This window comes from Gadus chalcogrammus, chromosome 7 (genome assembly GCF_026213295.1).
Source record: "Gadus chalcogrammus isolate NIFS_2021 chromosome 7, NIFS_Gcha_1.0, whole genome shotgun sequence".
NCBI lineage: Eukaryota > Metazoa > Chordata > Actinopteri > Gadiformes > Gadidae > Gadus > Gadus chalcogrammus.
Genome location: NC_079418.1, coordinates 22,808,030 through 22,833,556, shown reverse-complemented (window position 1 = coordinate 22,833,556; position 25,527 = coordinate 22,808,030). Strand labels below are relative to the sequence as shown.

At 48.4% G+C, this 25,527-nt stretch overlaps 1 protein-coding gene across 1 annotated transcript in view; it reads left to right on the top strand.

Annotated features, from left to right (window-relative positions):
• Nucleotides 1–25,527, top strand: part of dlg2 (discs, large homolog 2 (Drosophila)) — a 126,397-nt gene that overhangs the window by 87,588 nt on the left and 13,282 nt on the right. The window contains exons 8-18 of the mRNA XM_056594105.1: nucleotides 6,880–6,933; nucleotides 8,308–8,358; nucleotides 9,701–9,825; nucleotides 11,506–11,675; nucleotides 12,193–12,329; nucleotides 13,426–13,570; nucleotides 14,074–14,215; nucleotides 18,764–18,823; nucleotides 19,263–19,418; nucleotides 21,665–21,821; nucleotides 24,338–24,440. Of these exons, the coding sequence (XP_056450080.1) occupies nucleotides 6,880–6,933; nucleotides 8,308–8,358; nucleotides 9,701–9,825; nucleotides 11,506–11,675; nucleotides 12,193–12,329; nucleotides 13,426–13,570; nucleotides 14,074–14,215; nucleotides 18,764–18,823; nucleotides 19,263–19,418; nucleotides 21,665–21,821; nucleotides 24,338–24,440 (1,300 nt within the window). The remainder of the gene's footprint in view (nucleotides 1–6,879; nucleotides 6,934–8,307; nucleotides 8,359–9,700; nucleotides 9,826–11,505; nucleotides 11,676–12,192; nucleotides 12,330–13,425; nucleotides 13,571–14,073; nucleotides 14,216–18,763; nucleotides 18,824–19,262; nucleotides 19,419–21,664; nucleotides 21,822–24,337; nucleotides 24,441–25,527) is intronic.

Here is a 25,527-nt window from a genome sequence, read left to right as displayed (position 1 = left end):
ACACGCACAGTGTCTCACACACACACACAGCTCACACACTTGAGATGCCCACTGCGGCTGTTTTGCTCTCTCTCTCTCTCGCTCTCTCTCGCTCTCTCTCGCTCTCTCTCTCTCTCTCTCTCTCTCTCTCTCTCTCTCTCTCTCTCTCTCTCTCTCTCTCTCTCTCTCTCTCTCTCTCTCTCTCTCTCTCTCTCTCTCTCGATGTTTTTTATGTGTGCCTCCTGTTTAGTGTTTCTGCCTGGCTATTATCAAGTATTATTCTCCATAGACACACAGAGGATCCAACCCTACGTGTATGCACCAAACCGACCCACACAAACAGGCATCAACACACACACCCACAAACCCACACATGAGGGCACTGACACTGCAGTACCTCATCAAACAGATTGTATAATTGAACAGATCATCAGTCCGACTGTCAAAGTCCCTCCGTCCAGAGCTCCTCACTGCCTGGGACAAGCAGTCGGCAGCATCCATGTGCATGTCGATATCATCTGAACTGTGGTCGCCCCCGCACACTCCATACCACACATTTATCAAACACACACACACACACACACACACACACACACACACACACACACACACACACACACACACACACACACACACACACACACACACACAGATTTACCCACACATGCATTCAACTCTGCCAGACAGAGGAGAGGAGAGCTGTTGATTAGATGATGTCATATTTAATGGGTTATTTGATTATAAACACTAAGTTATCAACATACCACCGATCACATTCACAGTGATCTGGTTTGGTCTTCCACTAATGTATTTTGTTTGTGTGTAGGTGTGTGTGTTTGTGTGAGATCAGAGGCACTTTCATTAATGTGTGTGTGTATGTGTGTGTGTGTGTTGATGCGTATCACCCTCATTATTGTGTGTGTGTATGTGTTTACGCGTGTGCGTTCTTTTTTTATTATTACCACGGCAACAGACTTCCAGTTCCTGTTGGTAATACTGCTGTCATCACGCGTACACACATGGTGATGAACCGCATCCGAATCTCTGTGATCCGCAGCCCAGCCTGGGGTCCCATCCCATTCCTATCAGCGGCGAGCATCGATTGCTTCTGCCTGGCAGTGCGAACACTGCCAGTTGAGTCATATATTGACACAGGACTAGCAACAAACACACACACACAATCATACACACATACACATAAAAACACACACACTCACAGCACAGAGCGCAGACCACCCCCTCTGTAGCTCTCTCTGTGGTTCTCTCTCTCCCTGCCTCTCTCCCTCTCTTCCCTGCTGTTCTTTTCTGTCTCTCCCCATCCAGTCACTTAACTCCTCTCCATCCCTCCCCTCCTCTCTTTCTCTCTCTCTCTCTCTCTCTCTCTCTCTCTCTCTCTCTCCCTCCCTCTCTCCCTCTCCATTTTACTCCTTCTGGTCACCCTCCCTCTCCCTCATCTGATCATTCTGCTGCTGCCTTCCCTTTGCGCACATTTACGCATAACCTCTCTCTCTCTCACTCACTAACTTACTCACTCACCCATTCTCACACACACACACACATAAACAGCTCAGGAGTCCTGCTCTCACACGGCCACACGTATGGCAGCCAGCGGACGGCTACGATATCCCGACGGCTCAGCCATTCATCACATCACTAGCCTCATCAGAGGAGGACGCCGCCGCCGCCGCGTGACAGCGTCGCCCGCATAACGGATTAGAGAGGGGGAGGGGATAGACCCAAAGGGACAAGGAGGAGAAAGAAGAAGAAGAAGGAGAAGGAGAAGAAGAAGAAGAAGAAGGAAGAAACGAGAACCTACAGGAGGGAAAAGTGCGGTAGGAAGGAAGTGAGTGGCAAGAAGTAAGTGACAAGGGGTGGCGGGGGGGCGGGGGGTATTGAGACTTGGCGTACGATGACCGCCTACCTGAGCAAGCAGCAGAGTTGCTATGCCGACCTGGACGACGAGGGGAGAGGAGGACGGGGAGGCTACGGCGAGGAGGAGGCGGCGTACTGGACGCAACGCCGCCAGCGACCCCAGCACCACCAGCAGCACCACCAGCAGCATCCCCATCAGCTGCCCCGCCAACACTCCCATCAGCACCCGTCCCACCAGTCCCTGCAGAGGTACCAGCACGGCGCCGGAGTCCCCGGCGGGGCCACGCTGCCCAAGAGGTGGGGCCGGACGGGGCAGGGGGGCGAACCCAAGGGCCTCCTGTCGTACAGGAGCGCCAGCGCCAAGGGGGGCAGCTGCGACCAGTGGGCCGCCGAGTGCGGCTGCGTCCAGGGCTGGCAGGAGCCCTACCAGGTAAACGGGCTCTCTCCTCCGGGGGGGCCGCGGCTCGGCATGGGGGGGCCCGATCTCGCGGCCCACGTGGACCCAGGGCCCCGGACTTAGCGCAGGGCAGTGTGTGTGTGTGTGTGTGTGTGCTGTGTGACGTAGGTTACGTCAGAGTGGACGGTGTGTGGAGGCTCGGTGTGTGTGGTTGTGTTATTTATCAAAGTGTTCCGAGTGAAAAGCGGTGTGTCGGTGTGTGTTTTCTGAAGGGTTTTGTTATGTATTATTTGTACGGTTTTGTGTGTTTCGCTCATCGGGCTTTGCCTGAGTTGAGTGGGCCGGGAATGACCACCCAAGCAAACCCACACACAGGCTGGAAATGAGGCTTTTATCTGAGCCTGTATTCACTTGAACATGATGGAGCAGCTTGTTAGAGGGAGCCAGAGAGAGGGAGTGAGAGAGAGAGACTGAGAGGGCTTTTGTTGACGTCAGGCTCTGCAATATAGCAGCATGTTAATGAAAAGTGTTGCGGGTGCTTCTGAGCATTACTCATGGGTCAGGCTCTGTTCTGTTCAACAACATGAACAGTTGTCATCACACGGGTAAGGGCATTGCCCGTGTGCTGTCCTCACAACGTCTATAGAATGATGGGTTCTCCTTGGAGAACATGAAGGAACGCTTCAGTAGGAGAACGATTATGGTGTGTGTGTGTGTGTGTGTGTGTGTGTGTGTGTGTGTGTGTGTGTGTGTGTGTGTGTGTGTGTGTGTGTGTGTGTGTGTGTGTGTGTGTGTGTGTGTGTGTGTGTGTGTGCGCCTGGTTCATGTCTCATAGATGGACAGAGGAGAGAGTATTGCTTATGGCATTTTCATCTCTTATGCTTGATGTTTTTGTTTAGGTTTTGGTTGATATATTTCACTGTTCATCATGTCAAGGATTTAATTGTGTTCCATTTTATCACACTTAAACAAGGGTTCTTTGGGAAACAAATTAAAAAGACACGGAAAAATCTGTAGTACATTAGTAGAACTTTTGAGTATGAAATTCGACAAGACCCATCAAATGCCAGCGTTTGTTGTGTGGATATTTGAACGAACGATGCTGGTGAAATATTGATGGGCAGATTTCATTTATCAGGCCACTATACTTTCACTATGCCGGCTCCTTTGAATTATTAAAAAAAAAAAAATCAACATAGCCGACCAGCACTAAACGGATAGAATACAATAGATGAATAGAGACGGAGCAGACGGCTTGGGACGTCCTTCTGAGCGATGCCACTGGCCATGACGCCAGCGGACGTGTGCGTTTTATTGTATTGTCTTTTGTATACCGCGATGGTTGACGTCTGCTCAGGCAGATATCAACCGACTGTACTTATAGTAGAATAACCCACACGGCATGGAGCGAACGGGAGCGCACACTTTTAACATAGACATTCACCCTTCTAAAGATGCCCGTCCCTGTCACTTTACCGTCTGTTTGATTCCATTTCATGTCTTTTCCCCCCCCTCCAGTTCTGTGCGTTGAATAAATGATGGCCTTTCCTTTCCTTTTAATAAAATATGTTGTGAGTTGCCGTCGAGACACAACTCTCTCTCACTCTGCCTCTCTCTGTGGGAGTGGCAGTGCCAGAGCCTCACGGGCGCTTTCACGTGCATGCCAATCTTGTCACGTTTCAGACGACGCCATCGTCAGGGGGGGGGGGGGGGGGGGGCACAGATATGATCCCGGGTACAGCTGAGAATGTCATTAATGCACTCAGTCGAATGCCCATTACATCTCCATGCACCAACACACAGTGTCTCTGCTGTGTGTGTGTGTGCGTGTGTACTTGTGTGTGTGTGTGTGCAAATATAATTCATTTTAGTGTGTGTATGGTTGTGCAAGTGTTGTGTGTGTGTGTGTGCATTATAATTGGCAGAATGAAGGACATCACATCAAAAACGCTTTGTTTTTCCAAACATTTAAACATAGAAAGTCGAAGATGGGACTACTTTTCCAGGGTAACATTGTTCTTCTGTCTAGTGGTCTGAGATACATTAAAGCAGAATGGATAATGTGACAGCCTCCTCACCATCATACCAATGTTGACCTCTCACTTAGCTCCTCCCACACTGCGCACCCTCCGCGTACGATTGGTCTATTTGGGCCACGACAGCGCCACGCTATTTCCAATATTCCATTCCATAAGTGGATACGATAGCATGCCCGTCTGTCTGCGACAACTACGTTGTTGAACATTGCACATTATAACTCGAATCATATTATTACTGTAATCGCACTCTTGTCAGGGAACAACAAACACGCATTGGGAGTAAATCCTCTTGATTATTCTGCTCACAAACAGCGTTTCACCTTCAATCATCGACCCACTCTCAGCTTCCCCCCAGCCCCCCCCCCACCCCCCCAGGGGTGTCGCTGAGACGCCCGTCAACACCACTGTTTTAAATCCACCCCGTCAGTCAGGTCACACCTCCCGATCCTCACGACGGTGTGTGAACGCCTCACCCACGGTCCACGTCTCGGCCTCATCTGATGACAATTCATCAGTATTCATAGTTACACCGGCGCATTTCTTCTCCCGCATCTTATGATCACTTCAGGTTTAATAAGCTCTTATTGCCTGCTTTAAAATTTCAATCTTAATTTTTTTGCCAGCTCTTGCCCGACTGGGAATTTTGTGAGTGAGTTACTCGTAAATCTGAAACTGCAAATTCCTTTAAAACAACTGAACCAAAAAAACTGAGAAACAATGTGAATATACACCGCCCAATCCAATGTGGCTCGTCATTTATTAAACATTTTCCCAGGAACAATATTTCTCTCAGCACAGAGCAACAGGGCTTGACGGTCATACCTCAAGGGAATAAGTCATTTTCATATCCCTTACCTCACTTCCAGATGACGCTACAACTACAAAATCGATGATTCCTCTCTTCTCCCAAGGTACTCTCTGTCTAACAAACGGTTACCCTTGGTGCCGTGGACGTCCATTGTCCCGTCCTAAAGCACAGTCGAAGCAAGAGCTGTGCTATGGCTTCGGTCAGCACAATTCTTCACAATCCACGATTCCCCTAAAATCATCTCCATAAAGGCAGAGAGGCTGATGGAGTCGATAACGTTCCACACATGTGCAGGGCTTTTCTCCCACTGCGATGAAGCCCACCCTCATCGCAGTGATGAGTTATGCTTTTAATAATCGGTCAATAGTTTCTAGTGCACTGCCTTCTCTGATGTGTGTTTCCTTCTTCTCAGCCTCTTCTTGATTGTGTTATTATCATATGTTTGGCTGAGTTTGGTTAGGGCCATTTGGTGGACTTTTAGTCCCGCATGGTATAAGACCCTTTTACCTAAAGTGCATTACAATCTGAAGAGGGCCTATATTTCTGGTTGGCCCTGATGGAACTAAAACCCCTAACCTTATGCAAGCTCTACCATTTCAGCCCCAGAGGAGTTTTAAAAAAGAGAGAGGGCAGGAGAGAGACAGATAATCTCACAGCGCGCCTCACCCACTAATAGCTGACGGATGGCAACGGCTTTCCCAACAAATGACTCTTGAATAACAGCTCTTACATCTTCTAACCGCCAACGTGGAGACGGATGGCAGTTTGTGTGCGGCCGATAAACACACATCCTCTGGTTCTCACGGGAGCAATGTGTTTACCCATCTGCTTCGGAGGGGGTTTGAACACATCCGGCCCATGCATCGGGTCACGGCGGCTTCATCTCGTACACGGGGCCGCCGGCGCCGGCGCCAGACGGATTTATTTACACCGTAAACGCTGCGTCAATACGGCTGAACTCGTATGATACACCCAGTGGTGCAATCACCAGCCGCCCGGGTGTCTGATATGCAAGGCTGATTGGTAATCATCATGCATTATTCAGTCACGCGCGCAACGCAAAATAGGGAAAGCCACAAGCTCAGAGCTTTGACTTCGTTTGCAGATGTCATTTGAGATTGCGCGTTTGAAGTTGGTTTTTTTCTGTATGGAAACCACTCCTGTACATCTAAATAACCTGCCAACAAACCGTTACAGGGGTGATATGATTTCACCGGGTGTGTCCACCTAGATGTATGATGGATAGATAAGCAACGTGTGCTACAGTCCACTGGGTAGGCTGGTAGATTGATCCATCCAGCACACATCTAGGTGGACACTCTCACTTTTGATGTCACTCAAACACAAGGGAAAGGCCGATTATCAAGTGGCTTGTAATAACTAATCCCACTCACACCGGGTGGGATAATATCACCCATTTAAATCTGCCTCCGTATCACTGTGTCTGTGTTGATACACTGAGGTTATGCTCACACAGCGGGTGACCTGTGACCTCCACAGCCCCGTCTTCCCCCTTCCTGTCCAGAGTCAAGACTCCCTTTTGAGACAGGGGATGGTGAATTGTTTATGATGCAGGTTATGGCAGCGTGATCCAGAAGATGTCTTTTTCAGCCCCTCCATCCCACTTCCCTTTTGTCCATGCATGGAAAGTAGGGCAGGAGTTGGCCCGGGCACTTTGCTGTCGTCACTGACACTTCTTGCAGTGGCTTATCGACCTCTCTCTCTCTTTCTTTCTTTCTTTCTCTCTCTCTCTCTCTCTCTCTCTCTCTCTCTCTCTCTCTCAGGCAAGCCCAGCCCCAATTGTAGTCAACACGGACACCCTGGAGTCGGTACCATATGTGAGTAGCTTCATTAACATGATCAATATTAGTCTTGTTCTAGTTATCATTAGTTGTATGAAACATCCCCAGTCCATTTGCCCATGCCTCAATCACATTGTGTGGGCAATTGGGGGAGAAAATCGTTTTGACGGTTTTGATGTTGACAACCATATTACACACATGTTCATGTAAAAAAAAAAAACGGGGTCACCGTGCTAAATAATGGATGGGTTGTCATGAATAAAAGACCCATCCATAGTTTTTCAAAGACCCTTCGCCCGCTCCCCATCAAAACAAATGCACAGCGCCACGGAAGCAATTAAGAGGGACGAATAACAAAATAAAAATAGAGAAAACATGGCGAGCACAGACGAGAGTGGCTGCCATCATGTCCAGTCTGTTCCGTCAACACGTAACACTGACAGGTGCTGCTTGAGATTCACTGAGACTCTGTCATCATGTGCTGGAAATCAGACGCCCTCTATTAACTGTCAGCAGTGTGTGTCTGTGTCTGTGTGTATACATACCTTTTTTTACGTTCTAATGAATTTAAATAAAATATTACCTACATACAATTTGGTTGACCCAACCCCGGATCAGCGGATTGAAGATGAGGATGAGGATATAATATATAATCTGATAGCATGTACTCAAATGTAGATACAGTTACAAACTAAATGTGCTCACCCACCGTGAACCAATTGAATATATGCTTTAATATATGTTATGTATATTAAGTATCAGATGTTGTGTGCGTTCCAAAGGTTACACATGAATTAATTAATTAATCGCACGGCACCATCATTGTCTTTTCGACTGTATATGTTGCTGTTTTAGCGCTCACTAAATTATGCAAATGACGGTATGAATCACAAACTTCCGCCAGCGGGGACCGTATAGCGTGAGCGTCGGCCGCGCCAAGCATCCGTCCTGCGACATCGCTGTTCCTGTGCGAATGGCTAATGGGAAGGAAGCGCCTATCGCTAATTAATCATCGCAGCAAAATGCAGGCAGCCCTCCACCCCCACTCCACGCCTCCCACTGTGTCTGGCTGGCTCGCAACGCCGCAGGAACAGCTCGCTATTTGATCAATAATTTTAACGGATAAAAACATTTCGGGGGTGTTGAGTTATTCTACTAGGGTGAAAAGTTAATGACCAGAATCTTGGAATGACTATGAAACATTCTTTAAATGATTGCTGCCGTAATGGATACTCGATGATGATGTTTTGACATTTAAGCAAATTGTTTACAATGTGAACAAAATAATAGCAATCGATGCATTTTTACCATGAATTTCTACTGTTTTCTATTATTCCTAGCTCAGGTATCACCGACATACAGATAGAGCCAGCTACGTTGTCAGCTAATGCAATGTGTTTCTTTCTTCAGCTCAATGGGACAGAGGTTGAATATGAGTTTGAGGAGATCACGCTGGAGCGGGTGAGTACCATCCCAGACCCTGCAAGCACTCCTTTCCTGACAAACATGATTTGTGTTCGTTGTTCAAGCTCACCTGTTCATCAAGTCAAACGCAATGCACAAAAGGAAGTGATTCTGATTGGTTGGTTGGTTCACACGATGTGTGGGCATAACAGACATGATCCGTCATCATCTTGGTGGCGGGAACTCCCCGGTCAGATTTTTTAAATGGCATGTTCCCTGTCGTTGACCTCGAATCTGAATGACAGCATAATTAGTTGTATAACTTATTCATGGCTTACAGCAGCTAGCATGTGTGCTAAAAATGAAATGACGCGCCATTAGCAGTACTGGAGCCTGTGGTATTTGAAGAATCTCAACATTATCTATACGGCGTCGACATTAAGACTAACATCGGTTAGGGCATCGTCTTGAAGGATCCAATAGGAGGATGGCGAGCCAGAGACTGCAAAAATGCAAAACAGAGCCATCAACAAAGGTCAGCACCACCGAAGGCGTCGGGCTGATATTTAGCCAACCAGGGAAGCCTGCACGTGGATATTATTCATAAAAAAACCACAACACAACCCTGACTCGTGTCCGTGTCCATGATGAGCCATACAGAGGAGAGCTGCCCATTTCTTTGCTTTTTCTATTCCTTCTCAGTGATGTAAAACGTGATCCCGCGGTCCTGTGTGTGTATGGGTCCAGGAAGCCCTGTTTCATTGTCAGTGTCGCCAGCAGGCCTTGCCAGCGGTTTCTGATGCCGCGGTATTACAGTACTACAGCCACGGGGCGCCTCGGGGGGGCTGGCTCGGTGGATTAAGGTTTTCATAATCAAGAGACGCCTCGCTTCCCCTCAGTGAGGGCTTTAATCACGCCGCGCGTCTCTTTTCATGCGAGAGGAGGCGCGTGGGCGGGATCCTCTTTGACAGCTCTCTGATGAGGCTGTAGCCCCGCTCTTCCAGAGGACTGACAGCTCTTTTGGCCAGTAGACTCATCAGACTGTCAGGTTTAGTGATATAGCCGTTATACAGTAAGGGCCGGGCGTTTTCGCTGACGGTGATGATGAGCCAGAACCCGTTCCCCATAGAAAACCAGAACACACCCAGTTCCTCACCATGTTAATCCATCATATCAGCACTAAAAGAGCGATACGGGACGTTTTAGATAAAACAGGAGTATTCCCTTGTGCTTCACTCAAACAACTCAAGAATTTGCTAGCTCTTTATGAAAGTCTTAAGACGTACTCGGGTTAGCTTCAGTGAGTCAGTCCAAAAGATGCGGTTCTTTCGTTTGAAATGCCCACCATCGCTTCCCCAGCGGCTGCCCCAAAACTAACGTTGTGTGTGGACCCACGCAGGGCAACTCGGGCCTTGGCTTCAGCATCGCCGGCGGGACGGACAACCCACACATCGGAGATGACCCGGGCATCTTCATCACCAAGATCATCCCAGGGGGGGCGGCCTCGGAGGACGGGCGCCTGCGGTAAGTCTGGTCCCGGTCAGGATCTGTGTGGAGGGTCTTAGAGTAGACGGATGTGTCCTGAGTCAGCCGAACATCTTAAAGCAAACAGGGTCCAAAATGAGCTCCTTGTGTTGGCCACCTGTTTGTTTATGTTGTCATTGCTGTCCTGTTTACACTTATTTTTAATTTATTTCACTGAAGGGATGTTTTGGCCCTGCAATGTAAGGTGACCCTGAGTGTCCTGAAATCACATTATCACACGATTTATGCCGTGATTATATATATATATATATAATTTTTTTAATGTTTGTTTCTAATTTAGAAAGGGCATCAAATTAGTTAAGTTCTTTAAGACCAACATTGTGTCCTATCATCATATTATTTTTTACTGATTTTAAGTTCATTTTACAATCAAGTGATCAATCATTGAATCCCAAAGTAAGTGCATGTGTCCTGCTAATTAGTCCAGCCTTGCTAACAAACTACAAAATCATTTTGCCAGATGTTCATGGCTATATTGATCCAGCTGCATGTTCATCATAGTGTAAATGGTTGAGACGAGGGAGACAAATTACAAAGTTCAAGTGATCCTTAGTTATGATGAAGAAAGTTAAGAGCGTTTTGATTTGACTTGATTTAAGCTCCATAAGTGTGTAAGTATTCAGATTATTTCGCTCTGCTTGCCACTTAGTTTGCGTGCGTGTGTGTGCGTGCGTGCGTGCGTGTGTGCGTGCGTGTTTGTGCGTGTGTGTGTGTGTGTGTGTGTGTGTGTGTGTGTGTGTGTGTGTGTGTCGGGTCCCAGCTGGCTCCACTGCAGGGCCTCAAGGGGGATGTGTGTCCTTGAGTGTTAGGGCATGGATGTTGTATCCCTAACCTCTGGGAATTCAAACGCTGCCTCCCTCTGCCTCTCACCACACACACACACACACACACACACACACACACACACACACACACACACACACACACACACACACACACACACACACACACACACACACACACACACACACACACACACACACACACACACACACACACACACACACACACACACACTTAGTCACACATGAACGTCTCCCAGTAGAAAAGCAGTGGTTCATTGCAAACCTGCGTCCTGAAGCAGACTTAGCATCTATGCAGAAGCCGATGTGCCCTGTGCCCATGTCTGTTCTGCTTTCACATGCAAGCTATCAGAAAATCTAGTGGCAAGCTCCACAGGGAGCCCTTAATCTTGCATAAATATTGAAAAACAGCACTTCTAAAGCGAGTGCTGGTTTTAATAAGTATTGAAAAGTCCACTTCTCAACCGAGTGCTAATTTTATTTGAAGTACCCCCTTCTGAGTACGTAGATACTGCAGCGGCCGCGCGCGCCGATAAGTGTGCGTTTCCAACCTATCTATCCGTGCAGCCAGGGCTGTTGCACCAAATCCTGGGCCCTGAAAACATTTTTTGACGGGGGGGGGGGGGGGGAAGGTAGGAGACGTGGCCGTGTGCGACTCCTAACACTATGGGCTGGTGGATAATTCAAATAAAATATTTTAAAAATATATATATATTTTTAAATTTTTTATTGCCATGGGCCCCCCCTCTGCCTTGGGCCCCCCCAGGACTGCCTCACTTTCCCCCGCAGGCCCTGCGTGCAGCTACCGGTGGATGGTGGGCTGCCATGCGTCTCACTTCCTCCCCTTGCTCCCCAGGGTGAACGACTGCATCCTGCGGGTGAACGACTCGGACGTGTGGGAGGTGTCCCACAGTAAGGCCGTGGAGGCCCTGAAGGTGGCGGGCTCCATCGTGCGGCTGTACGTGCGGCGCCGTCGGCCCATGCTGGAGACCGTCCTGGAGATCAAGCTCATCAAGGGACCCAAAGGTGGGAGGGGACGGGGGACGGGGGAGAATGTCGGGGGGGGCTGGAATAGTCTCTAGTGCTGGTTAGTAAGGCTGCTCAATTAAATGAATATTAATCAAAATGGTGATTTTGAACTCTGCCATTAGCAAATTGCACTTCCATGCAATTAATTGATAGATGAATTAGGAATTTATAGATTAATTAGGTAAAGTATAAATAAGTTGAAATGAGTGCGGCCGCGACATTCAAGTCCAATTACAAATACTATGACTCAGCAATTTCTTTGCTAATGGTGTTTTTTATAAACAGTTAGCACCGCATAGGATGAATTAAATCGATATTGTGCTTTGAAATTATTCTAATTTGAATTAAAGTTAAAAATAATAAAACCGCATGTGACTTTTAAGGAAAAATTGTGTATGGATAAATAATTATGTTGAGTTAGAGGCTTCCACAAATTCTGCCTCTTGCTATTGGTATCCAGCTTTTAGGGGGGGGGCTACCTTGCATGCTAAGCTAATCTTGTCCACACACACAGGGCTGGGGTTCAGCATAGCGGGCGGGGTCGGAAACCAGCACATCCCCGGAGACAACAGCATCTACGTCACCAAGATCATCGACGGGGGAGCGGCCCAGAAGGACACCCGGCTACAAGTGGGAGACCGGCTGCTCATGGTGAGGGATCCTCTCGCCGACCACTGAACTCAGAAACACAGTACATTACACCAACCGTCTCAGGCTCAACAAGACTCCTCACCCTAAGCAGGCCTATAATGATACCAATCCAAATAAATATTTTTCGAGCGATCTGATTTGTCCAAAAGGATGCGATATGATAGGTTGAAAAGAGAAATATTATTTTCTGAGTGATCTGATTGGTCGAAAAATCTATATTTTAAGAGCTTTCCACTTTAAACAAAACTCCTCATCCTAAGCAGTCCTACAAGGATAAAAATCCCAAACCAAGCACAAACACAAAAGGCTCTGTCCGATGAGCGACAGTGTCCCGCAGCTTCCCATTATTCGATTTGCTTTGCGTGAAGTTGGCTAAATCTATGCAGTGTGACTTTATGTTATGAATATAATTATGAGCTGTCAATTTGTACCATTTTCTTTTCAGTCAGTAACCTCCCCCACTTGCTTAGCCACTTATCCAAACCTCTTGTGAGGCCGAGCTGCCGCAAATGCACCTGTGAGGCATGCGGCGGCAGAGACCGCCCATGCCTTCCTGCCTTGTCATGTCAGTATAGCTCAGCTGGCTCCTCAGCTATTAGGGCACCTCTTCGGCGGGGAGCCTTCTTGTTATACCAGCGCCTAATTTAATTACCTCCCATCCCACCGTCGTGCAGCCCTCCCCCAAGCCCATCTGTCATAATCTGGTTAGCCGGCATACAGGGAGGGAGTGGGAGGGAGTGAGGGAGGGAGGGAGGGAGTGTGTGGGAGGGAGGGAGGGCGCTGCAACAGGGAGGAGTGTATGAGCAACAATAGGTTGGCTTTTTAAGTCATCAACAATCGACCGTCTCTCTGTCTTTGTTGCCCTCTTAATCTCTTAATCACCTTCTCTCTCTCTCTCTCTCTGATTCTCTCTATCTATCGGTCCCGGTGGGGTACACACATATACAAACACACACACACACACACACACACACACACACACACACACACACACACACACACACACACACACACACACACACACACACACACACACACACACACACACACACACACACACACACGCGCGCGCGCACACAAACACACACACACACAGGTAAACAACTACACCCTGGAGGAGGTGTCCCACGAGGAGGCGGTGGCCATACTGAAGAACACCTCGGACGTGGTCTACCTGAAGGTCGGCAAGCCCACCAACGTGTACCTGTCGGACCCCTATGGGCCTCCGGACATAACGCACTGTGAGTTCCCCTTCGCCTTCTCCCCTTCTAGCGAATGAATTACCTCAGAGAATCCAAGAACACATAGAACCATCGTTGTTTGGTTTGGAGCTGTTATTAGCATCGGCACGATTATCTAGGTTGAGCAAGTGAGGCTAAGTGGATTTTGTGTTGTTAAGAGTTTGTGCAATTGAACATGAAGTTGAGTGTAAATTAGGGGTGTTTCACAAAGGTTCGCTTTAATCCCGACCGTGAGCTGTCAGGATGCGCTAATCTACGCTTGGGCTCCTGCTCGGATAATGCCCTGCTCTCAGTGAAGAAGCTAGCCAAGGCAGCTAGCTAGTTAGAGAAGCCTCAGTGCCGGGCAAACGCGGGCGCTGTCTGTCGCATCCTTCTGTGTTCCTTTCTCAATTCCTCGCTCTCTCTCTTTTTTGTCATCCCTCTATGTCTACCCTGACCCTCGTCATCCTTACCCTCACCACACACACACACACTCGCACTCAAACACACCAACACACACACAGCATTCTCTCCCACCATGGAAAACCATATCTCTTCCCCGGGAAACATCGGCGCCCTGGAGTATAAGTCGGGGCTCCCGCCCATCTCCCCCGGGAGTTACTCCCCCATCCCCAAGCACCTGCTGGGCGACGAGGACGTGAACAGGTTGGACGGTTTTTCCTTCTTACGGTAATTAGTTCCTGCCTTCCTACCGCACCTTCCTCCAGGTAGACGTCGGTGTCTCTGTGTCCCTGTCGGCCCCCCACCCGCCTCCACCCGCCTCCACCCTCCTCCATCGCTGTTCCATCGTGTTCCCTCTAATGGTTTAGCCGTTGTGTTTTCTTGTTGTGTAATGTTGAGCGTTTGTGTGTGTGTGTGTGTGTGTGTGTGTGTGTGTGTGTGTGTGTGTGTGTGTGTGTGTGTGTGTGTGTGTGTGTGTGTGTGTGTGTGTGTGTGTGTGTGTGTGTGTGTGCGCGTATGTGAGTGTGTGTTGGAAGAGTAACCAAACACTCATCATCACCACGACGGAGACAGTAAAACACAATTTGTTGTACTTGCTTTCTTGTGATTGGCTTAAAGGCGGGGGAGCCATTTAAGGGAAAATAAACAGTTAGGACAATAACGGACGTTTGCAAAAGAGAGATCGCTTTGTAAGTCCTTAACGGGAGACAAAAGTGGGAATGTACCCTATATCATTTGGAAGAAATTAGCCTATTTTTCTATTTGACTTTTCAACTGCTCTCGCACTCTCAGCCTCTTGAATTACCTCCCATATGGTCAATGTGAGCATTGCTTGGTATGATTGGTCGAAAAAATTATATTTTTCGAGCTATCTGATCTGTCGAAAAAAAAAAAAAATTGACCAGTGCGGCTCCAAATATGGAGCCACTAGTGACAGTCTGTCGAAAACTGGACAATTAGTGAATAGCTGTCAGCGTGTTGTGTTGGTTGTTGTGTTTTGTAGTTGCACATCCACAAAACACTATCAGTAGTACGTATGTATCAGTAGATGGTATGCTTTGGGTACAACTGAGGTCAGAACAGAGATGGGAGACTTCTGCCCCCCCTTCCCCCTCACTCCTCTCCTCTTTCACAGCTTTTACATCATCAGTAGTGGACACATGTTTTGATTTTAGTTCTGCTTTTTTCGAGGTTGCCAGTGGAGTGTTCTAAGCTTAAAATTATAGATGTCGTCTGCAGTGTCCTTCTCTCTCCCTCACCCTGTTGCTACTGGATCGGGATTAGACTGCACAAACCATGGTTCACGATCATGGTCGGTGCGTTACCAAGGACAAACAATAAGAAGAGAAAGGCTTAACCGGAGAGAGGCAAAACTTTGGCAAAAGAAAAAAAATCGTATAGTTATCGTTACTATCATGACGTATTTTAGTATTTTTATTCGTACCGGTATGGAATTTCCGGAATGGCAATAACACTCATAAAACATTCCTGTGTGCCGTAACGAGGATGCAGCCGCCCGTCCCCGAACCCAAACGGTGAAAGCGGGACTGAGCTGCTTCCAAGGCTGGATGGCAGATAGCCTGTTTGTCGGAACAATCGGCGAGGATGGGCACTTCCTATAAATCCTTTTGTTCTCCGAAGACTTACCCCTCCTCCCTGCCTCGTCTCTGTGGCCGAGCTAAGAGGATTAAACATTTGTTCTGAGCTTTAAGTACTGCGTTACCTCACTAGTGACCTTCCACACCGCCATAACTTGGGCAGCCATTGTTCACATTTAACGGCCATCCTCCCCTCGTCAAGGTAGTTAACGTTCTCGCGTAGTAAGACAGAGGGCGTGAGTAGATGTTTAATTGAAATCAAGTCGTCGACCTGTGGTGGTATTCAGGATTTTAACAGTAAAGGTCAAAGCATGTTGCGACGAGAAGATGGATTTCTACTTATGGCATGCATTCCTCCCTAGAGGGTAGAGGAAGTTTTAAATACAACAATTTAATGAGGATTATGATCTCTCCCCACAGTCGTCTCCTTTTATATCTAAATCTTCCTGTTTTACAAGAGAAAGGCTAACTGAACGGTCTGAGCGTCCATATTAACCACGTTTCCCCTCTCATTCGCTCCGCTTACAATTCTCTTTGAAAACCTGCCCTTTAATTTCCCTATTAACAAACGACCAGCAGCGCCTCACTCTCTCTGGGGAGACTTTACAAATCTCAAAGAGAATTGTGAACTGGAAAAGGCCCCGAGTCGTACTCCGGCTACGCGTGTTTGGAATGAGAGTGAGTTGGGGGGGGGGGGGGGGGGGGGGGGAGATTGATGGAACTCAACTGTTTCTAAATGCCACCTTGAGTCGCTCCCCACCCGCTCTCTCTGCTTCCTCGTCCTCCTGCCAGTCCGGATTAACGCTCCGTCCTCGTCTCTGGCCAGAAACACGTCAGGGGGTTATGAATGATTCAGCAAAGGCGCTCCAGATGTCTTGACCGTCCCTCTGGCGGTTCTCCTCATATCCCCAGCAGTGTCTTCACGCCGGCAGTTGATGTGGTTAGTGAGGCGCATACCGAGGCAAATGTGACACTCAATTTGTTGTCCGGAATATTTCAGATCCACTTTGGATTAAAACTCCACCGCCGGTGATTTAGTACCAAATAGTGCTTATTCAACATGAAAAATGCATATCACCCCAAAATATATATATTTTAAAAGCTTGCTTAGGGCTGAATGAGACGCTACTATGTCCCACATTATAAAGATATGCAACATTAAATGATATTCATATCGACCGATATAACAAGAGGTCCAAAGTGTCTTCATTGAGCAGCTGTAGGGGTTAGGGCATCTTGCAAGCCTACAGGTACACTTGGGCTCCAACCCAACACCCTACCCACCAGGCTATCTGCCCCTGACAGCCAAGGCCTTAGCATGGAATCTGGGCCCATAGGCACACAGATGAGGCCGTTCCAGACAGCACAGAGCCCGGGCCTGAAGTGGGTGGCAAGACAGAGCTCTCGGAAGAGGATTCCTTCAAATCTGTGTATTTCCATAGATTCCTTCAAACCTGTGTATTTTTCAACAGTGCCCAGTCTACGTATTGTTGATTTGAAAACCTCACAGACCGCTAGGACAGTGCTATTGCAGCAGCACATCCCAAAAGTCAGAATTGCACTTACAAATATAAGGGGGATAGAGAAGAACAAGACTTGTTGGGTGTGTTTACTTTGCCTAAACCTGGCGTTGTCCAATTCTGGTGAGCCACCATCTCCACGTCTCTCCACTGTCTGTGCCAGACTCCGACGTCGTGGACGGATGGACAGGGAGCTTAGAGAAATGTCTGTCTGAGTCGCATCATGAACGAGCGGACACTGACTCCACGGCCCGCACATCAAAACGCTGGCACAAATGAAATGGACTGCGGCCCTCGACCACGGTATCGCTATGGCTCAGCCCCGCTCTCCCAGAATCCTTAGGGCCCACGATCAGTTCAGTCAGCTGTAGACTGCCAGTAGCTACATAATACACATGGGCACGTGACAGTCTGTCAGGCAGAGAGCTCGCCCGCGGAGGGCATATAGTGACAGTGTGTGTGTGTGTGTGTGTGTGTGTGTGTGTGTGTGTGTGTGTGTGTGTGTGTGTGTGTGTGTGTGTGTGTGTGTGTGTGTGTGTGTGTGTGTGTGTGTGGATGATGTAGTGCCTGTTGTCATGTCCATGTATGCAGTGTGCATTTGTGTGGGTGACTGATTAGGCACTGTGTGTGTGTGTGTGTGTGTGTGTGTGTGTGTGTGTGTGTGTGTGTGTGTGTGTGTGTGTGTGTATGTATATGGCTGTGTTAGTGAGCTGTGGAGTATGCTAATTTGTACACTGCCTATTAGTCGACTCAAATTTAATCTGCAGTAGCAGAACTGTAGCTCCCAGCATCACAACAAACTTTGTTCACGCACGGACGCACATACACGAACACACACACACACACACACACACACACACACACACACACACACACACACACACACACACACACACACACACACACACACACACACACACACACACATAGCGAATCATCAGTCGTGCAGATACACATTCAGCGCATAAACAGCTCTTCTGTGCACTCTCGGACAGTACGGCCTCCGAAACACTGCACATGATTTCACATTCCGTTTACACTGAGAGGCAGGCTTGCACGTCTACGCTTCTCTGTTTAGAGCACCGATCGCTACACCACTGTGTACAGCGTGGATCTGGCTCCGGCCATGTGCACGGGAGGGGAGGCATTCAAATCTGAATCCGGTTAGGTGGCGATGATGATGATGATGATGTGATGTCCCTTGAGTGAAGAAGATCGCACGGCAACGGCGTGTCCTCTTAAGTGTGTCCGAGGATGTGCGCCCCCGTTTTTGAAGCCGTCTCCATTAGAGTCCGTCCGCCTGTCTGTCATGACCTCACGCTATGTCAGTCTGGTTCTCTGTGTCGCATGCTTTTATGTTGTGAGTCTGTTCTAAATTCAACCTCGATGTAAACATTGCATTGAATTTACTTTTGGATCATATAAATAATAAGTTTCATAATTTGAAAAGTATTATTGAAAAGATAACATTGAGCATTGTACTCTTCAACGTCTGGGTTATTTTTGTGTCCGGGGTCTTGTCGGTTATAAATAAAGCGGCTGTGATGCCCATGAGCAGGAGAGTGTGTGAACGAGCGGCCTGCACGCGCCAAAGTGACTCACGATGTCTTTTTGCCCTCCGCCTCCCCGATTAGAAACCCATCGCTAGACGACAGCGACGGTCACAGGTTTGAGTCCCAGCATTTCCAGCTTAGGTGAGAACCGCCCCCGTCTGCCTACTGCACGCTGCGTGACCACGCCCACTCGTCCTTCATCTGCCCCCCCACCCCCCACCCCCCTGCCGGACCCCACCCCACACCCCCTCCCAGCTTGTTTTTATTCCAATTTATTGGATCTGGTATTCATGGCGTCCTTTTTCCCCTTTGTGTATTTCCTGCTATCTTGCTCCGTTGCCTGTATTACGTTCTTTCCTGTCTTCCCCCTCTTCTCGCCGCCTTTCTCTGTTTTCCTGAAACAGAAATGTATTCCACCCCTCTCCCCTCTCCCCTCTCCCTTCACCCTTCACCCCTCACCACTTCTATTTCCTTCACACCGGGCACTAACCTCAGTTCTTGTCTTTCACTCCCTAATCCCCAACTCCTCACCCCCTGCCCTCCCCCTGCTCCCCTACCTCCCCCCTCCCTCCCCCCCCAGGCCTCCCGAGCCCGTTTACAGCACTGTGAACAAACTGTGTGACAAACTGCCCTCTCCCCGACACTACTCTCCCCTGGAGGACGACAAGAGCCTCCTCCACTCCGTCCCCTTCCCCACCTATCACTTAGGCCTGTTCCCCGACACGGACGTCACCAGGTAATACCGCCATTCCGTGAACCCCCCGCCCACCACCTCCACCACCTCCACCGTCACCAACTCCACCCCCACGCCATTCCAGAAGGGCTTTGGCTCTTTCGTCATGTGCATGCCACCCCTAAACCCCCATCATCATCATCATCCCCACCGCCGCCGTCACCCCAACAACTCTCCCTCACTAAAAACCCGCAAGCCTCTCAAATTTTTTGGGCGCTGTGATTTATTTATTTCTCCCGGTACGGTTAATGGGAAGCCTGGCGCTTATCTTCCCCCGACACATTGTGCAGGTCGGGTCTCCGTCATTGGAGTTCCAACTTTTTCGTGGCTGCCCTGCTTCTTTCGGGGGGGAAGTCGGTGTCACTAAAGCAAATTTAAGCAAATTTCTCCTTGAGCATTTTCCTTTTTTTTTTGTAGCTTGCTCTACTTTAAACGGTGGTTTACAAAGAGAAACTAATCGCAAGGAGAGGCTTTTTCACACTGAAGTGTACCAAAGTGGTACTTGGATTCTGACGAGGCTGTTGTAGGCCTGAGAACAGGGACGCGTGTCCTCAGAGAACAACCCTGACCTCTGCTTACAGGCCAACAGCGCTCCGTATGTTTTCCATCACATCCCTTCCTCAGGTTGAGCAGGGGGACTCCAGGCTGTTGTGTCGTCTGACATGCCAACCACTTTAATAGCCGGTGGCTGCGGTGCTCATGGAAGACGAGGTGACTTCGGCCCGGATCTTTTGACTTCCGTTTGGGTTCCACTCGCACTGAACCTCACTGTGAGGACACTTTTTCAGCCCGATCTCAACGTGACTAGCTCAGAACAGTTTCAATTTCATGCGGTTTTCTTCTAGAAACCGAACGAGAACAAGTCGTTAATGATAATTAATATTAATTCCCACCTGTTGAACACCTTAAATGTTTTCTCAAATGTGGGACTTTTGGGCATATTTCACACAAAGAGACATGGTTTACGTGAGATATTATAACATTGACAATGATGATAATAAAGAAGCATTTCCAAAGAGTAAAGCTTTATTCAAATGACAAACGTGCAGGCCTATAAATGTGCCTTACAAAACACCAGCAGAAACGACACGAATCACACCGGCTTAAGCGTCTGCTTATCAGAACATGCACGTTTTATGTGGGTTTTGCTTTGCCCCGTGAGGAGATACACCTGACCACACGGAAAGGCTGATGTCCCGATAAAAAACACAGACGAACCCGACCATGATGCGAGCCCTCCGGTGCCCTCGCCCCTGGAGGGTTGGATTTATTTTGTCAGCCTGCGACCTGCGCTTATCCTGAGCCACGCGTCTTGTATCCCCGAACACACAGCCCTGTGTGTGCGGGGATGAAGGGGGATGAAGGGTCTGTGATGGCTTGGTGCAGATACCCGATGCAACAACCGTTTCCTGGTCTTACCTCTTGAGACCCACAATGCTCAAAAGAGCCTGCTGCAAACACAAAGGTTTCAAGAGCTTCAGTGCAGGAAGGCCCTGTAGGGAAATGTCCTGCAGTGATTGACGTGGGATGTCGCAATGATGTTTTTTTTCGGCAACATCACTGCAGTTCATTTACCTGACAGTAGGGGACAGTATATCACCAGCATAGACGATGTTTGTGGTTGGTCCGTGAAAGGGAGCATATAGCTATATATTCTTGTACTTCCTGTACAATCTAATTGTGTTACGGCAGATAAGCATGGTGGCATTTGTCCAGACGAAGGAATAAAGAGAAAAGTAAACAATTACACAATACGAGGGCTGTTGGCCGTGTGTGTGTGCGTGCGTGTGTGTGTGTGTGTGTGCGTCTTTGGAGGGGCTAGTAAGAGATAGTACGTGATGGGATCCCTCTTGTTCAAATTGGGACAAGTCCTCCTAAGTAGAGCACTATCCCCCTGTGGCTCTCTCTCTCTTTCTCTGCCTCTCTCGCTCTCTCTCTCTCCCCGTCTCCCTTTTCTCTTCCCTTTTTATCTCATCGCTCGCCCTTCTCCCTGTGTATCACCGAGATCGCCCTGCGTCCGTCCGTCCCTCAGTCCGTACGGCGCGCGTCCCGCCACGTGCCCCGCCGTCCGTGCACGTCTCTTTCTTCTTCCTTCCCTCTTCTTCCACCTCTTCTTGTGTTGTCCACCCCCGGTCTGTCTTGGGGGGGGTGTCGCGGTGTGTGTGTGTGAGCGTGAGCGGCTGGTGTGTGAGGATGCACCGCCCGTCGGAGTCCCCCGAGCTCATGTACTACCTGAACTGCGTGTACAGGGAGCCGCGCAAGATGGTGCTCCACAAGGGCTCCACCGGCCTGGGCTTCAACATCGTGGGCGGTGAGGACGGCGAGGGCATCTTCGTGTCCTTCATCCTGGCCGGGGGGCCGGCCGACCTCAGCGGGGAGCTGAGGAGGGGAGACCAGATCCTCTCGGTGAGTCTCAACCGCCTCCCTCTGTCCGTAGGGCTATCCGCCCGCTCCTGTGTTATCTGCCCTCCGTCATGTGTCCTGAGTCCTCTCCTCTGTCCTCTCTCAATTAGTCGTCTCTCCTAAGTGCTCTGTCCTCTCTGCTATGTCTCTTCTAATTCTGCGCTCCCTTCTCTCCTAAGTCCTCTCCTGTGTCATGTGTCCTCTCCTGTGTCCTATGTCCTCTCCTTTGTCCTTTCTCACCTAAGTCCTCTCCTCTCTCTCCTGTGTCCTATCACCTCTCCTCTCTCACCAAGTCCTCTCTACTAAGGACTCTGTCCTCTTTCCTGTGTCATATGTCCTCTCCTCTCTCACCAAGTCCTCTCTACTAAGGACTCTGTCCTCTCTCCTTTGCCCTATGTCCTCTCTCACCTAGCCCTCTCTACTCATTCCGCTCTCTTCTCTCCTATGTCCTCTCCTGTGTCCTAAGTCCTCTCCTCTGTCCTCTCTCACCTAGTCCTCTCTCCTAAGTACTCTTCCCTCTCTCCTCTGTCCTATGTCCTATCCTATGTCCTCTCTCATCTATTCCTCTCTCCTTTGGCCGACGTCTTGCCCTCTTTCCCCTCTCCTCATCCATCTCCCCTTAGCCCTTTCTCCTTAGGCTCCTCTCTTACTGTGTCCCTATCTCCTCTCCTCTCTCCTCCCTCCTCCGTTCTCTGTCCAAAGCTCCAGCCCTTTAGTGTTCCCTGGGACTCTGAGTAGAGCTTTGTATATGCCAGAGAATCAGACCATATAGTGCTAAGCACAATGAAGGGTCACAGTGGAGTATAGAACAATACATGGAAGTGTATCATTAGATCCATATTTCGGTTTTACACAAAACCCTATCTCAACTTGTGCATCGGCGGTTGAATTTCATGCACTCAATACTCAAAACGGTCAAAGCAGTAGCACAATTAACAGCATGAATCGTTTTGATTGCTTAATAAAAGTGTTACCCAAACTATGACCTCCCACCCCGTACTGCGATGATTGTATAGCATGCATTTTCCCACTGACCTCTTCAACTATAGTCCAGTGGCCTAGTTCAGCCCAGTGATGTAATTAAGCTTATTATAAAACTGCCGCTAATGTACTTCTGGCTCAAAGGGATCAAAACTGGATATTTTTGGTCTTGCACACTTTCTTCTATAAAGATATAAATAGCTGCTACAGGGATATAAATAAACTGCAATGGATCATTTTAACAGATTCACATTCGCCTTCTGCTACTTCGTGAGCATTTTCACAGAAACTCTTTACAGCCAAGGAGTTGCTGTGAGTCTGACGCCTGCAACTTCACAGCAAGGTCGAATGATAATTTGACTGAAAAGCCAACGGAATGTACCCGTAATGAATCCAGAATCTAGGTCAATTATCTTGTAATATTAGGACCACACTCACACACACAGACTCCTGGAGGAGCAGTAAATGAGAGGTGACGATCATCGCAGCTTGTAACAGGCCCCGGTGCAGCGCTCCGTAGAGCGGAGCAGATTGTGGCGGGCCTGTTCCAGGGCTAGTTCTCTGAACACGGTGTTAAACCAGCCGGGCACCTGTCACCCAGCCCATTTCAGTCCAATCACCACCTGAGTCTTCCCTGATGAAGGCAAGCGGTTAGTGCTCCAGTGGTGCCCTCGTTTTCAGGTCTAAGAATAACCTCTTCACTCTCTGTCATTCTCTCTCTATGTCTCTCTCTCTCTCTCTCTCTCTCTCTCTCTCTCTCTCTCTCTCTCTCTCTCTCTCTCGCTCTCGCTCTTTCTGTCATTTTTTCTCTCTCGCTCGCCCCCGCTTTCTCTCCAGTCGCTCTCTTTATTCCTGTTTCTGTTAGGTTTGTAACTACGGCATGGCAACACATGTTTGCTTGTTTCTATTGTTAACAGTGTGTGTGTTTGTGTGTGTCGGGGGGTGGGGGGTGGATTTCCACACATACTTCACACTTCAGCCCCCATTGGTTTATATGCAACCCAACACACTAAAATCGAAATGTCCCAGATGCAGCTCAATTTAGTGAAATGGGGTGTATTTAACTATACAAACTAGGCCAAATAGTGTGTGTGTGTGTGTGTGTGTGTGTGTGTGTGTGTGTGTGTGTGTGTGTGTGTGTGTGTGTGTGTGTGTGTGTGTGTGTGTGTGTGTGTGTGTGTGTGTGTGTGTGTGTGTGTGTAATGCTTTCCCTAAGGTTTGGATTTATTGTTGTGGTTACTCTTAAAATAAAACCTAAACTGCTTTCAAATCTTTATCGGCCTAGTAAACACCTCCATAAATGGTATGACATCAAAAGTGATGTTATGTCTGTCCTAGCCTAGTTCTCTCCCCCCCCCCCCCCCCCCCTCTCTCTCTCTCTCTCTCTCTCTCTCTCTCTCTCTCTCTCTCTCTCTCTCTCTCTCTCTCTCTCTTTCTCTTTCTCTTTCTCGCTCGCTCCCTGTCTTTGTCCTTCCTCTCTCTCTTCCTCCTCCAGTCCATAACTAACCTTCCTGATTCTCCTCATGCTGTGTGGACAGGTGAACGGCATTGACCTGCGAGGGGCCACCCACGAGCAGGCTGCCGCCGCACTGAAGGGAGCGGGCCAGATGGTCACCATTGTGGCCCAGTACCGGCCTGAAGGTGAGCACTGACAACCAGCCAGCCAGGTGTTAGCCAGGGATGCGCATTTCACCGGGTGATACAAACTGTGACTAAATCAAAGTATTTACTGGATTCCACAGTGTTGGGTTAAGACTGGCTGTTTTTAGAATCAACTCTTTTGGACTCGACTCTCCGTCCCGAGAGTAAACTACAAAGTGTTCAGGAGCATTTGAAGGGTTGATTTGGGTCTTATTCTGTGGCTTATTTTGTGCGGTCTGAAATGACATCCTTTTGACTTGAACTCCTTTGAGCCAATCATAAAATTACCATTGCAATAGCCGATCATCGATAGAGCTTTCTGTACAGTCTAGTTTTGGTTGTAAACTTTTAAGGCTAGAACCTCATGTTCAACTTTTATCTAAAAAAAACACCTTAAGGTGGAAACTATGGAAGTGGTTATAAAACAAGGACAATTCTTACTGTTGTTTATAAATCGTACACCCACTCTGTCTGTACGTGTGTAGTGGGTAGTAGTAAGAACCTGAGGACTACTAGTGTAGAACTGGGAAAGAGGAAAGTCTGGTTATTTGCCATGTTTTCTGAAATCTCTCTTTACCTGATTATCGATCTGTATCGATCCACTCTAAATGACAAAACATTTAATCGACACAGCCAATGACGCCATACTGAATTGCGTAACGAGTTTCTCTGCGTCTTTCAAATTATATATTGTGGCCATCTGCACCAACACATGTATTAAAAGACACAAAAATATAATAGAGATACTATTCCCAGCACCCACCTAGGCAATCAACCACTGTTGGCGCCCTACAGTGAAAAACATAGGTCAGGTAAGGTAACCCGCCTCACCTGATCTGATAATGCTTACAGGAAGTACCGCCAGCCAGCAAAGGAAATAACTCATGGTTAAAGAGCTCACACTGAGCCAAGGAAAAAACGTACTACTCCCCACTAAAGCTCATGTGCCAGGCCTCTCATCAATGTCATCTATTATCGTCTCGCTAATTATTGCCGCCATGATTCTATTCCAAGTGCGGTCTCTTTTTATGCTCCGTCGAAGCGAGAAACATTTCCACGGAATTTAGCGACGGTGCCAAAAATGGGA